The sequence below is a fragment of the Chelonia mydas genome, chromosome 2, assembly GCF_015237465.2.
Source record: "Chelonia mydas isolate rCheMyd1 chromosome 2, rCheMyd1.pri.v2, whole genome shotgun sequence".
Taxonomy (NCBI): Eukaryota; Metazoa; Chordata; order Testudines; family Cheloniidae; genus Chelonia; species Chelonia mydas.
Window position 1 is genome coordinate 222634427 of NC_057850.1, and position 14764 is coordinate 222649190.

The 14764-nt window shown below is 43.6% G+C and overlaps 1 protein-coding gene across 1 annotated transcript in view; it reads left to right on the forward strand.

The window, feature by feature from the left end:
* LOC102933096 (macrophage mannose receptor 1) overlaps nt 1-14764 on the forward strand; it is an 87084-nt gene that overhangs the window by 13896 nt on the left and 58424 nt on the right. The window contains exons 4-7 of the mRNA XM_007058456.4: nt 1249-1413; nt 3720-3833; nt 5847-5993; nt 9298-9480. Of these exons, the coding sequence (XP_007058518.2) occupies nt 1249-1413; nt 3720-3833; nt 5847-5993; nt 9298-9480 (609 nt within the window). The remainder of the gene's footprint in view (nt 1-1248; nt 1414-3719; nt 3834-5846; nt 5994-9297; nt 9481-14764) is intronic.

Genomic DNA, 14764 nt, shown 5'->3' on the forward strand with positions numbered 1-14764 from the left:
AGCTTTTGGAAGATTTTAACCATAAAAAAAAAATTCCTTTGATTTTCAAATGCATTTTCTTTCCTATCCCCCTGTAGTAATTGTCTTGTAGAAAAGTAGCTGCCAACAGGCCAGAGCATATTAATGCACCTAAATTTTTTTAAAAACACTTCTTATCGGGTCAAACATATTTTTTGGAAAAAAATAAGTAGTAACATCCGGTATGATTTAATTTTCTCCCTGTTACCTCAAGTCAATACTCGCTGTGCCCCAGTTCAGGGTGCTTCTTTAAAAAGAACATATTATACTAAAAAGATTATTCTTTCCTGTATTCATAAAACATCTTGGACACGGTCTTGTTTTAGATACTGATATTAAAATTTGTCAATTTCCAGGAAAATGTATATTGCAACATATATTTTTGTTTCTAGTGTGTCAGGCTAATTTGAAATGAAGCATTTTGTATTATCTGCAGGCTACCAGCTCCAATTCAGGAAAAAGTGGAACTGGCTACTGACCTACTGACACTTAACATATACTCTCCTTTGTCTTGAGTGTTGTTTATTGTAATACTTTTCTCTGATTCGCACACTAAAGTTTTCTGAGCTCTTCTGAGATAGGAAAAGGAAAAGACCCCTTTCTCTCAACTGTTTCACAGCTTACAAATGGAGAGCCTCTGATTTATGCTGCAGGAATTTCAGCTCTTTTCCCATGATCAGCAAACATACAAGTTTCAACTCTTTGAGGAAGAATTTTAGCACAGTCTAAGGCTCATATTTTATTACTGAAAAGAAGATTCAGAGTGAGAAAATTAGAAGAAGTTAGGTGATGTAGGCCATTAGGCTCTGTTCTGTCTCGTCATCCAGAGGCTTTGTCTTGACTTGGAAAAGTGGTTGAGTTGATTCTCACTTTGCTAACCCGTTCTGGTTAAGCCCTACCTAAGCCCAACCTTTTCCCTCATGTAGATGCAAGCTAACTCCTCAGCATGTTTTTAGCTGGTCATGTTCAAGCCTAGACAGGGGCTTTACACTGCCTGAGTAATTGGCTAAGAGTCTGGCCTATTATATGTAATGAGTAGTTCAGTCAATTCTACTGTCCTGGCTTAGCTATGGACTATATATATTAATACACCTGTGATCCTCAGATCATTTTAGATCTGCCCAGTACTACAACAGTGGTGTTTGTACACTTAGTCTCCATAATTTATTCGATGTTTCATTTGGGTCACTCATAGAAACCAACAATAACATACCTATCTTATCTCTACAGTTAAAGGCATTGACACACTGTGGTATACAGATCCATTGACAGGAGTCTACTACCAGATAAACTCCCAATCAGCCCTAATGTGGCACCAGGCAAGGAAAAGCTGTCAGCAACAGAATGCAGAATTATTAAGTATCACAGAGTTGCATGAGCAAACATACCTGGCAGGTAGACTAATAAAATTATTACTACTGCAAATGCAGCAGTTTTTTTTTATTCTGTACTTTTAACTATTACACTTATATCGCACATTATATCTTTAAAGTACTTTATGCATGTTAATTCATCCTCATCATACTGTGAGGTAAGTAAGAAAATATTCTGAGCATGGTACAATAGCCAGATGACAAACTTGCCTGGGCTGTAAGTGTCTTCCATTTTTTAAGCTTAGAAAAAGGATTATTTTTTCTAATAACTGTATCTAATAATATTTATAGCATATTTTCCGTTAAGTTTTTATTTTTGAGTTAAAAATCCTGTCGAACACAGAAATCATGGCATAGGTAGGACCTCCATGGTTTCCTGACACATTAAGTTCTTGATTTATTGAACCTCGTCAGATTTCTTTTAGATTACCAGAATATGAACAAAAACAACAGGGAATCCGGTGGCACTTTAAAGACTAACAGATTTATTTGGGCATAAGCTTATGTTGATAAAAAACCCACTTCTTCAGATGCATGGAGTGAAAATTACAGAAGCAGGCATTATTATACTGACACATGAAGAGAAGGGAGTTACCTCACAAGTGGAGAACCAGTGATGACAGGGCCAATTCGATCAGGGTGGATGTAGTCCACTTCCAATAATTGATGAGGTGTCAGTTCCAGGAGAGGCAAAGCTGCTTTTGAAGTGAGCCAGCCACTACCAGTCCCTGTTCAAGCCCAAATGTTTTTTATCCACAAAAGCTTATGTCCAAATAAATCTTTTAGTCTTTAAGGTGCCACCGGACTCCCTGTTGTGGTCGTGGATGCAGACTAACATGGCTACCCCCTCTTAGTTGAGAATATGAATAGTCTTGCATCGTACCATCTAGCACAGGGGTTCTCAAACTTAATTGCTCTGCAACCCTCTTCTGACAACAAAAATGACTACCCAACCCCAGGAGGAGGGAACAAAGCCTGAGCCCACCCAAACCCTGCTGCCCTGGGTCGGGGGGCCAAAGTCGAAGTCCAAGGGCTTCAGCCCAGGGTTGGGGGCTTGTAACCTGAGCTTCAGCCCTAGGCTGTGGAGCTCGGGCATTGGCTTCAGCCTCAGGCCCCAGCAAGTCTAATGCCAACCCTGGCAACCCCATTAGAACAGGGTCGCTACCCATTTTGGGGTCCCGACCCACAGTTTGAGAACTGCTGATCTAGCACATATTTAAATTGCATGATTGAGAGCATCAAAGGCATTTTGTTCTAGATATTCTATCACCATGATCCTATACTGTTAGTAAAGCAGAAATAAGTGACCCATATCAGTGCAATGTTTTTTCTGAGACCAATGAAGCCCTATGCTAAAATTTGACATTCAGTAATCAGTCAAGTAACCTTCCAAAGCCTCAGAGTAAGAGGTAAACTATAGAATAATAGGCTCTAAACTTGCTAATGCTTACACATGTGAGTAGTCCCATTGACTTCAATGGGACTACTTGTACTGGAAGTTACTTATGTGTATAAGTGTTTCCAGGATTGTGACCATAATCTGGAAATTGATTATGGTGATACTGACTTGATTAGTAGCAGGAAAATGTTTGTAGACTTGAAAGCAGGTGAAACAGAAGAAGGTGCAAGTCTAACTAAAAGAAAAAGACACAGGGATTATTTTTAATGTCTCTTGATAAAATATGAATAGTATTTTTGCATGCTACAATATCTTGTACATTTTAAGCTCTTTAAATATTTATAGTAATTTATTACTGTTTTTCAATGATGCAGGTTGTGCAAGTGGATGAGTTAATATTTGGTGGTGGAATATTCACTTTTGCATTTCTGACCTATTGTGATTTAAACCATGCAACCCTAATGGAATATTAACATAAATTTTGCATTTTATAGTGTCAAGAGTAAAGTGGTTAGTCTTATCTTCTTGTGCATGTGTTTCTAGTAGGCACACTTAAAAAGGTCATTCAGTTTTAGATGCATTACTCATTCTCGCAAAATTCCCGGTACTTAAAATTGGGCATACTGCTGGAACCAGTAATACCTTTACTACTAAAATGAACTGTAAGTGTCTCCACTGCTTAAACTTCCCATACTGCCAAATAATTTGAAATAAAACTCACTTAATCTGTACAAATTCTGAGTACTCATGCTTTGTGCAGGGTGCTAAGTGATGAATGAGAGTGGATGGTGTTCAAGTCCTCAAGAGACAGGGTGGCTTGAAGCTGCAACAGAGCCCCTCTGCAGCCACTACCCAGTAGACTGGAATAGCATCTGCCATTGTTTTGCACCCCCATGGTGATCTTTTCTGTCTTTCTCTTGGTTATCTAGGATTAACTAGGACTTTGAGTTCTTCTCTCTGGTTTGGTCTTAACAGTTTGAATTTCAACAGTGGATGGCAATGGAGTGGTGGTAGCCCTTTCAGATACTTAAACTGGGTTCCAGGTAAGTATAAATAGGTCTGGTAATCAATTTTAGAGGCAAAATTTTGCTCTTAGATCAATGTAGTGGATTTCAGCTCCAGTATTCTACTCTTCCTATGTACATGGAACTTGTTTAACTTGTGTTAAAAGGAGATGAATGAGGACATACAACAGAACTCATCTCGTGTTTCTCAAGAACAGAATTCTGCACTTAATAATTCAAAAATAAAAACCAGAAATCATAGCTTCTAAACCCAGAAAAATGTTTGAAAGCTCTATGGTATTTATATTTTGTTCACATTGCATCTAAATTTCCCATATGTCATATCTTATTTCTTGCCTTAGATATAATTAGCAAACTGCTGGTTCTTCATAGAAAACTTTGAACTGTGTTCTTGTTAGAGATGATGTTACTTGTACATTTGCCCTTCTTTTTAAAATATTTGGGACATTTCCATGACCATAGGACTTTCTTTTTTAAGCATAAATATGTTCCAGTGCAGTTAAATACACGAATCAATAGGATATGAATCACTTTATTTTAAGCAGCACAAAAATATTAAGTTCACTGGGTGAAATTCTATAGCATGTGTTATGCAGGAGGTCAGATATGTACAATAGTGGAGAAAGGAATAAATACTACCAGCCGGTGCAAGAACCTCCCTGCTAGTTATATCTAGTACAGGGGCTACACAGGGTGCAATGTACTGAGTGCACCACAGAAAGAATCTACATGCCAGCCCCACATAGGTTGGTGGAAGGCTTTCATTGCTTGAGATGGAGGTGTACCAGCGAAGGGGACTGCTCAGGGTCGTAAGACTTACATCCACTATATGTGTTTGTAGGATCAGTAGCAGCCTGGCCAAAATAAAATAAAATTACATAATGAAAAAAACTCAGACTTATGTGGTAAGATGCCAACACATGGAGCTAGCCTGTGCCATTCACAGGAATATGCAGGGTAAGAACCAGTTTTCAGCTGAATTTTCTCATTTATTAAATCAACTTGCTGATTTTTATTTTATTTTTTATTTCTGATAATGACACCCACATCCTAGGGGAATGTGCATCATATAAATGAAAATACTACTAATAAAGTAATTACTGTGATAATAAAATAGCAGCAATAACATAAAACAATTTCAGTTGAGCATTCTCGCACATTAAAAAGTATTGCTTTGCTGTGATATATGAATTATATTCGTATCTACTTGTGTAGATCCTATACCTTTGGTGTTCAAAGGCTGAAGAGAAAAACAGGATTAGTGTAATAATATTAAAGCGGATTCAGGAAAACTTCTAATTTACTGTAGTGATTTAATCATTATACAGTAGTTTACTACTTTTCTCCTATAGGGTCCCCCCCGCCCCCTCCCCTTCCTGGAAGTTCCTTGTCAGCTTCTAGCACAAATATCCTGTTATTGTCATTTGTTTGGACAAGCTGGCAAGCAACTTTTCAGATTGTCATCAGTTTTTGCAGTCAGCTAATTAATTACCTACCAAGTCTTTAATGTGAAAGTCAAACCATGGACTTGGCCAGTCCACTGCATCTCATTGAACTGGTCCTTTTCCTGGGCCTGGTAGACTGCCTCTTGTGCTCCAGAGTCTATGCATTCTTCTTTTGAAAAGGAAAAAAACAAGCGCCTAACCCTTGCAGTTGTAAAGAAAATCTTCAGAATCTAAACTGGTTAATAATTGGAGTGTGTAGACACCCTGGAAGAATAGCTCTGAGAGGTGTGAACAACCCCATTCATCTCAATCAACTGTTTACTCTGAATTCTAATTATTATCTAAATGTCTGCATTGCTAATTATTTCATTGCTGATCAAAGCAGACGAGAAAAAGTTGTTGGCATGATGGGGAAATGATTCCACATGTGTGTTTTTTAGTCTGACCCCTGCGGATTCATGTTGGTAAAACAGTATGGGAATGAAATGACAAAAAATTACACAGTAAGGGCCACAAAAATGTTTTCTTTAGATAGTGATGTGCTTATATGAAAGTTCTCTGGTTTTGTATCTATTTCTCATCAAAGGAAGTCCTGCCCCAGAGCCTGGGAAAATCTGTGCAGCTTTGAATCCTGGAAAAGGTGCTAAATGGGAAAACCGGGAATGTGATCAGAAACTTGGCTACATTTGTAAAAGAGGAAATGCCACTTTAGAGTCTTTCATTATTCCTTCAGGTAGGCTGGTTGATAAAATAAATCAATAATGGCAATTATTTTAAATGTGATGTAATTAGAGTCTGAAAAGATGAGGAAAGAGTAAGAGTGGCCTCAGGACTCTGCAGCTGACGGTGTAAAGGAAGATCTCACCTTTGAGTGAGTGGGATTCCACCCCTCCTCCCACGGCAGTCCTGTCCCACCCACTCCCCACAGAATTTGCCTTCTCCTTTGGCCTAAATCCCTGGACTAGCAGAAAGTGGCTGAGTTCCCTTTTCCAAGTGCAAACAGAAGGGCCCCTCTGTGCACCGTTCCTGGGGGAATGATGTGGCCCAGAGATGTCGTTGTCAGTACCTGAAACAGGTTAAAGTATTTATTTTGAAAAAGGACAAAATGGAATTGTCTAAAACCTCACATTTTCATTTGCTGAAGAGAATCTGTTGCTACTTGTTATCACATTTGATACCTTGTAAAATAAAACTAAATACACTTAAAATGCTACAGCAACACAACTGCCGTGCCTGCAGCTGCACCTCGGTAGTGCAAAAATACTATCTATGCCTATGAGAGGGGGTTCTATCATCACTGTAATTAATCCACCTCCCCAAGAGGCGGTAGCTAGGTTGACGCTGTACACTGGGGCTAGGTCAGCCTAGCTATGTGTCTCAGGGGTATGGATTTTTCAAACCCCTTTGAGACGTGGCTATGTCAATGTAGGTTCCCAGTGTAGACCAGCCCTAACTTGCCAAGGCATTTTGGTATCAGGTGGCAATGGAATTTTTTAGAGAGAGTATTTTAAGAAGTATTTGTTTCTTAGAAAGAAGCATGCATATAGATCTAGAACCAGTTGAATGTATGTAGTGAAAACACAAGGCAGCACTGGGCAGGAAAATACCACTTAGCTTTAAAATCTCTCTTTGTGCCATCTCCATATTTTGTCACTGTTTCTGTTCCCCCCAGTATCCCCCCTCTCTTTCCAGAAAAATGCCTAGATGTCTCCTTAAATCCATATGGTTTTGTTTTCAGTGGCCTTTACTGCTAACCTTTTGACCAAAATGGTCTGCCTGAATTTCCAAACGTTTAATAGGTTCCAGTCCTGCAATCTACATATACAAAACAATATGCCTGCATACGCAGGGGCGGTAGGTTTGTAGAATTTTTGGTGGTGTCCAGAACAGGTCCGGGTCCAGGTCCTGCCCACCCCCAACACCTGCCTAAGGCTCTGGGAGGGAGTTTGGGTGTGAGAGGGGGTTTGGGATGCAGGCTCTAGGAGGAAGTTGGAATGCAGGCTCTGGGACGGTGCTTGGGTGCTAGGTGCAGGCTCTGTGCTGGGGCAGGGGGTTTGGGTGCAGGCTCTGGGAAGGAGTTTGGGTGCAGGAGGGGTACGGGCTCTGGGAGAGAGTTTGGGTGCTGGATGTGGGCTCTGGTCTGGGACGGGGTTGGGGTGCAGGAGTGGGTGTGGGGCATGGGGCATGTGCCTCCTCCCTGCCTCCCTCCGCAGGTGCAACAGCTGCCTCAGCCTGCCCCCAACTCCGCTCCCTTGTAGCCAGCAGTGGCTGGCAAGGGAGTGCAGTGCGGAGCTGCAGGGGCAGGCAGGGACGTTCGGGGGAGGCGTGCGGGGGCAGCAGGCGAGGCCGGGGGACGCTCCGGGGGAGGTGCGTGGGGGCGGCAGGCAGGGCTGGGGGAGGTGTGCAGGGGAGAGACTGGGCCCCTGGGCCCTGAATTTGCTGGAGCCCGTGCACCACCGGCCCATATAACTTGCTGCCCCTGTGCCTACGAACAACAGACATCAGGCCCTCAGCTTCCAAATCTTTTGACGATCTAACCTTTTTTTTTTAGTCCCTCTCCCACTTCGCCAATGTGTGGTCAGTGTATATTTGTATAGAACACTGAACAATTCTTTAATGCTGGCTTTAATTAAATTATGCCTTCTAAAAGGCTCCATCCCTAAGGTTATATCTACACTACAAGCATGGTGGCAGCACAACTGCAGCTAGGCCACTGTAGTGTAGACACTACAGCAACAAAAGGGTTTCCCCCTCATTATAGTATGTCCACCCCCTCGGAGGAGGTAGCTTGGTTGACAGAAGAATTCTTCTGTTGACTTAATGGTGTCTACACTGGGGTTTAGGTCGGCGTAACGACATCTCTCAGGGATGTCTCTTGAGCCTTGAGAAATGTAGCGAGGTTGATAAAGTATTTGGTGCAGACAAGGCCTAAAGCACTTAAGAATGTACTTAAATTACATGGAAATTAGTGGGACTTAAACACATGTTTAAAGTTGCTTTCCTGCAACTATTGCTTTCCTGACTTAGTGTTACTATCACTCCACTGCCTAGTTTAACTTGTATTCTTTTTTTTAATAATGGTGACATATCTGCTAGTGATCAGTCTTGAGAAAACAAAGAACTTCTGAAAGTATAATACTAACTGATCATCAGAAATAAACTGCCCATGAAATACTGACTCGCACTGCATCTATTTTCCTGGTGAAGGAGCTGCCACTTCATTTCTTATGCTTCAGATTTAGCATCACCGTCTCAGCGTAGCAGTAATGTGGAGGAGTAAAAGAAGGGAGACAAAAGTTCCTGACCACAAAGGAATCCCTGAGTAAATGCGATGACAGCAGCAATATGGTGCTGGCAGAGATGCACACAGTAAAGCAATTTACTAAATGTCCATTGGGAGTAAGAATCATGGAAGGAAGCAGGGTGTGATCTTCCAAAGCACTGTGTATCCTCAACTCCTTTTGATGTAAAGGGTAGTTGGTGGCACTCGGTGCCTTCCAGGACCCGGTCCCCCGAGAAGGAAGGAAAAAAGTGGCCTAGGTCCCAGTCCAACGGTGCACTTAAGCACATATTTGACATTAAGCTTGTTGGTTAAAGTCAGTGCTAGAGATTATGAGTTGCATCTAGCCAAGCTGTGTATATGGGTTATGGGAGAGCAGAGTGCTCATTACATGACAGTCTATAACTAAGTGCTATCCAAATGATAGTACTGCAAACTGCCCAAACTATTTGTAGTACCTGTGTAGCCCTTTACTTTTGTAGAGGAAGAGGATTTTCATGAACTCAAGGAATATGCTGGTCTAATGCTGCAAAAATCTGTTTTTCCACTAGAGGACCACAGCAATCTACAACAATAAATAAATAAATAAAAATTGGTGTGGCAAAGTCTGAGGGCTTCAAAGCATTTGGGATGACAGACTTTGCATCCTGACACTGATACGTGGATCAGCAGGAGACTATTAATTCCATGTTTATGTAATTTTCCTCTCCCTTTTTTTGTACTGTTCTGAAATCTTTCATTGTCATTTTTCCTTCAGAGACTAATGTGCCTATTAAATGCCCTGCTCAGTGGATGGCATATGCAGGTCATTGTTACATAATTCAAAGAGACACCAAAATATGGAAAGATGCCTTAACTTCGTGTAGAAAGGAGGATGGTGATCTGGCTAGTATCCACAATGTTGAAGAGTACAGCTTTATTGTCTCGCAGCTTGGGTACAGTGAGTATTTCTACAGGGCCCTGCCAATATGTATATTGAAAAATGAACAATCTTCTAGTAATGCCCCAAGTACACTAGGTGCACTTCAGAAGTTCCAAAAGCTTGAAAGAATCAACTTGTACCGGAGAGATTCCTTATCTTTAAAAGGGGGAAATCTAACAAAACCAGTAGAATCTTTCAGAACGGTAGAACTTTCCATATGTGTCTGTTGCTGTGTTGCCGAAGAATGACGGCACTGCACCTTATGTGGGGTGGGGAGGACATTGTCTGGCTTGCTGGGGGAGAGGGAATAGCGCTTTAGGGGTGGGAAAGAGGCTCAGAGGCTGCTGCAAAACGGGAGGGGTCAGCGTGGTGACGCTGACTCATCCCCCAGCAACCCGAAGGCCTGGGGAGTTGAAAAGGGACTAGCCCAGTGGGAGAAGCCCCTTTTCCCTGCACCAAGGAGAGCACCACCCACCCTTCCTCCCCTTGTAGGTGGCAAAATACCAGGTTTGGTCGGGACTTACTGTGGGTGCCTGTGTGCAATATCCTTTCATGGGCGCTGGGAAGAAATTTTTCTCTCACCACCAGTTTGGCCTAGGTGGAGTGGGGTTTTGTTCGCCTTCCCCAAAGCGGGTTCAGGGAGGGCTTTGTTATGGTGAGCAGTGATGAGAGTTGCAACTGATTATGTAAGTTTGTGTTGGGGTGTCCAGTGCAGGTAATCCATAGGGAAGGGATACAGTGACCCATAGGTGATGGGCATAAGAGGCCATGGGAGGCTAAGCCTCCCCAGACAGCTGGCCTGTCGCCTCTGGAGTGCGCCGTCACTGAAAGGGTGCCCTGGCTGGGGCCCCACTGGCGCTCCGCCCCAAGGCCCTGCCTTCCCTCCGCCTCTTCCCATCCCTGCTCTGCCCACAGGGAGGCCTCTGGGAGGGGGCGAAGAGGCACGAACGGTGGGTTGGGAGGGCTTGGGGTTAGGGGGCTGAGCGGGGCCACAGGTGGAGTGTGGGCACGACTTTGGGGGAAGGAGGCTGAGCAGCAGTGGGCCTCAAGGCAGGGCCACGGTCCGGGCGCACCCAGCCCCCTCAGATGGAGGAGTCATGCACCACCCATGCAATGACCAGATAAATGGTTTGGTAAAGGACTTAGGTGTTGGTTATAGGAGCAAAAGGCGGGGTGGTGTTCAGGGCTCCTATGACTGGCACAGCAGGGAGCCAACTCCCTTTCCATATAGCCCACCTTAACCCTCCTTTGAGACGGGGGTGATGGTAAGGTCCCAGCTGGGGCACTTGGATGCAAAAAAGTTCAGATTCTGTTCTCATTTATTTGCAAGGTGTAATTCAGGGAAACTGTGAAGTCAGTAGGGGTATTCCAGATTTAGGCTGGTGTTAGTGAGAGCAGAATTTTTGTCCCAAAATTTTGCTTTTACCTGTTGTTTAAAGGAAGAGAATGTGTTTCAGAAATTTATCCTGTACAAAAATGGGTGAAAAGTTGTTTAAGTTAAATCTCCGAATGTTGGAAGCAAAATATAAAAGTATAATTATTATAGATAACAAAATTTTAGTTCAGAAGCTGTGACAAAGTGTTTGCAGTGTGTAGTTGTTAACTACATCAGACTCAACATCTTATTCCCCAGTCCCTTCCTGCCCTCTTCCCTCCACCCAGAGTTGATGCAAATAACTGCCATCTTTGTAGAGACTGAGATCTTTACTATCAATGTATAGGAGTAGGTGAGAGGAAGCAATGTCTGTTGATTAATGTGGACAGGACTGGAAGTCAGAAGATCTGGGGTCTGCTACCAGATCTGCCATGTGTTCACTGTGCATCTTGGGGAAAGTTATTTAATTTTTGTCTGCCTCCATTTTCTCATTTGTAATATAGGGATGTTTTATCGATCTGTCTATGCATGGCACTCCAAATGCACCTGTCACAATAGTATTTCGACAACTACCATGGGATTCTAAGCAGAATCATTTGTTTTTGGTTCATGAATAGATGTTTGATTTTTCTCCTCTCACTCCTGGGCGATGTTCTTCTGAAATGTGACAGGTGTTCAGTCTTCTTTTTAAGAGTGTGTGTGTGTGTGTGTGTGTGTCTTCCCTCCTGCTGGGGAATTAGATCTTCTCAAGGAAGTATGACTTGCATTTAGATCTAAAGGAAGATAGAAAAGAGGCTCATTTTCATCTTGATGGGGACAAAATTGATATATTCCTGACAAACATTTAGATTTAGTTAAATAAGCATTTTCCAACAGAAAACTGTTCCACTGGAAAATTTTAGCCTGGGATCAAAAATCTATGCTGCCCTCTGTTACTACCTTAATAGTTTTTTCTTTTGGCAGTAATGTCACTAGGGGTATGTCTACACTAGCAAGTTTCTGCGCAACAAGTTATACCACTTCTATTAAAGCGCTGGAATTAAACCGCTGTTGCGTGTCCACACTGTGCTTCTTGTGACAGTGGAGTGCATCTACATTAGCAGCTCTTGCAAAGGCAAAGAGAGAAGTGCACTGTGGTATCTATCCCACTGTGCAAGGGGCTGCAGGGTGTTTTGGGAAAGTGTTTGTGCCTCATGGGGCAGGCACAAAGTCACATGATGCAGGTTTCCCAATCCTATTGTTCCATGGGCATCCTACTACATTGCCGCTTTTCAATTGAAGGCGGGGGGGCAGACTGTGTGACTTGGAGTGACTTTGTGTGTGTATGGAGTTGGGGAGAGATGGTGTGTTTTGGGGGACAGAGAGTGTGTCAGCATGATGTCTTGTAAGTTCAGACAGTGGCAGGAAGCACCCAGTCCAAAGGCAGGGGGAGGGGGAAACTCAGACATCAGCCCCTGCCTCCGTCCCCAGCTCTTTGCACAGCAATCTCTCTCTCTCTCTCTCTCTCTCTCACACACACACCTGCCTCTGTGTTCAACAGCACAAGCATTCCACATGAATGGTTTGTTTTGTGTCCCAGAGCAGATTAGCACAGCATGCAAGGGCTATCAGAAATGGAGCTTGGAAAGGGGAGGAGCACATGTCTCCAGGGCAGCCGAGTTCAAAACAGTGAGCAGAGCAACCACTTGAGGGATTATGGGACACTTCCGGAGACCAATTAATTGCTTTCTGTGCTGTAATGTGTTTACACTGCCAATTCAGCGCTGGAGCCTGTGCGCTTTAAGGCTTATGACTCTCATCGAGGTGGTTTTTTTGTCTCTACGAGAGTCATGAGCCTTAAAGCACAGTCTATGTATATGACAGGTCACAACAAGTGGATACAACAGACGGGGAGCACAAGGTAACAGTGAGAAATTTATGATTCGCGTACTAAGCAGTGATCACACAGCACATCAGACATCTAACCATGGTCATGTATTTTGTAGGCATCATAGTTGAGTTGAGTTATAGGAGAGATCTGAAGGAGAATAATGTGGTGGCTTTGTGGATTTTTATAGCTACTCCCCACACATAAACGGGAGCATGGGGAAAAGTATTAAGGTGTTTGTGGGAAAAATGGACTGATAGGTGACAGACTGGCATGATTGTTGGAGTGAAGACGGGTCAATGGCTCTATACCACACAAGAGACGATAGATAGGGTCTGGATAAGATGTAAATGACTTAAGAAATGAAGACAAATAGTTTTGCTTGGTGTGGAGGCATGTGAAGAGGGGGAAATCTAAGAAGCTCCTACTGCACATTTTAGTTGGGAGAGGAATAAAGTATTCTCAAGAACAGGAACGACCTGCAGTATGTTGGGAAACGTGACAAGTATTTAGATTGTCAACATTACAAGATAATGTATAATTTTTTTTTAAACAATGAGAATGAGGACAATTCTGCTTTGCTCATTGTTTGTACTGAAGAGTAGCAACATAAGGAAAGTACGTACCTTGTTTTAAAAAGGGCCATTTTTAGAAATTCATGAAAGGCTATTTAGGTCACAGCAATTTACAAGAAATCTGAACCTGGAAAGCTGAGCTAAAAATAATTAGGAGTCCGGTGGCACCTTAAAGACTAACAGATTTATTTGAGCATAAACTTTTATGGATTAAATAAATCTGTTCGTCTTTAAGGTGCCATCGGAGTCCTCGTTGTTTTTGTGGATACAGACTAACATGGCTACCCCCGATACTAAAAATAATTGTTTTAATAATAATACAGTTTAGATAAATTAGCATTTTGGAGGAAATCTGAGACCCAGCTGTTGTAGTCAGGTTATCTCCCCACTTTGGGGGATGACCCTTCCTGATAACAAAAGTAGACATGTGAGGAACAGCCAGCATGGTTTCTAAAGCAGAGACTTACTTCCAGAAGCTGTTTCTTAACCTTCCTGACTGTAAGCGGGGGAATAGTCCTGCTATTGTGGGGAACTTTCCTGGCTTCTGCACTACCTCGGTGAAGTGGGCTAGCGAAAGGATCCGAGTCCTCGCTCCCACTTCCTTTACCCAGTGGCCTCCCCGCCCTTGAGGACTCCCCTTCCACTCTCCTGTCTGGCAGAGTCCTCGTAACCCCAACAAGGCTGGGCCCAGGATTCCTGGGGGGGCTCGACCCCCAACCCTGTTGTGGTCACCTAGGACAGGGGGTAGGGTGTCCCCACTCTGGGGTACTCTCTCTGCCCTGGGCACTTCTCTGACCCACTGACCATTACATACAAATTAAAGCAAATGCTTTATTTAATCAACAATTAATTTTAAAAAGAATAAGGAAACATGGGAAAGGTTAAAGGAAACACATCACCCCGCTCTGTGGCAGGGAACATCACAAACAGTGTCTCTGGAATGTCAGGGCAGTTCACAGTCTGTTCCTTGTAAGTCCCAGGCCTCCTTCTCAGGCCCTGGCTGTGCTGCAGGGATGCTGTGGGTTGGACACTTGCTCTGGTGGTGGCCAGACGCTCTCAGGCTCTAAGTGGTAGGACCCTTCTTCCCAGTGTCGCCCCCGCCCTGTCGGGGTTACGATCCAAGCCTGGCCTGCAGAGCCCCTTGGCTGAGGCGTCTCCCTGTGCTGGGCCCGCTGCCCAGGGTCCCCCTCCCTCTCCCCAGCTGCTCACCGCACCCAGCTCCAGACTGCTCCAGCCCCAGCTGCACCACTCTGTCTCTGCACTGCTGCTCTGCCTCCAGCTCCCTGGGCTGCTTCTTTGGCCCCTCCGGCTCTGGTTGCTGCAGCTCTGCTCCCAGGACAGGTCTGCTCTGAAGGCTGCTTCTGTGACTCTGCTCCCAGCACTGACCTGCTTCCTGGGCTGTTTTTCTGCCCCCTCTGGCTCTGGTTGCTGCAGCTCTGTTCCCAGGGCAAGTCTGCTCTCTCTGGGCTGTGCCTCTGGCTTTGG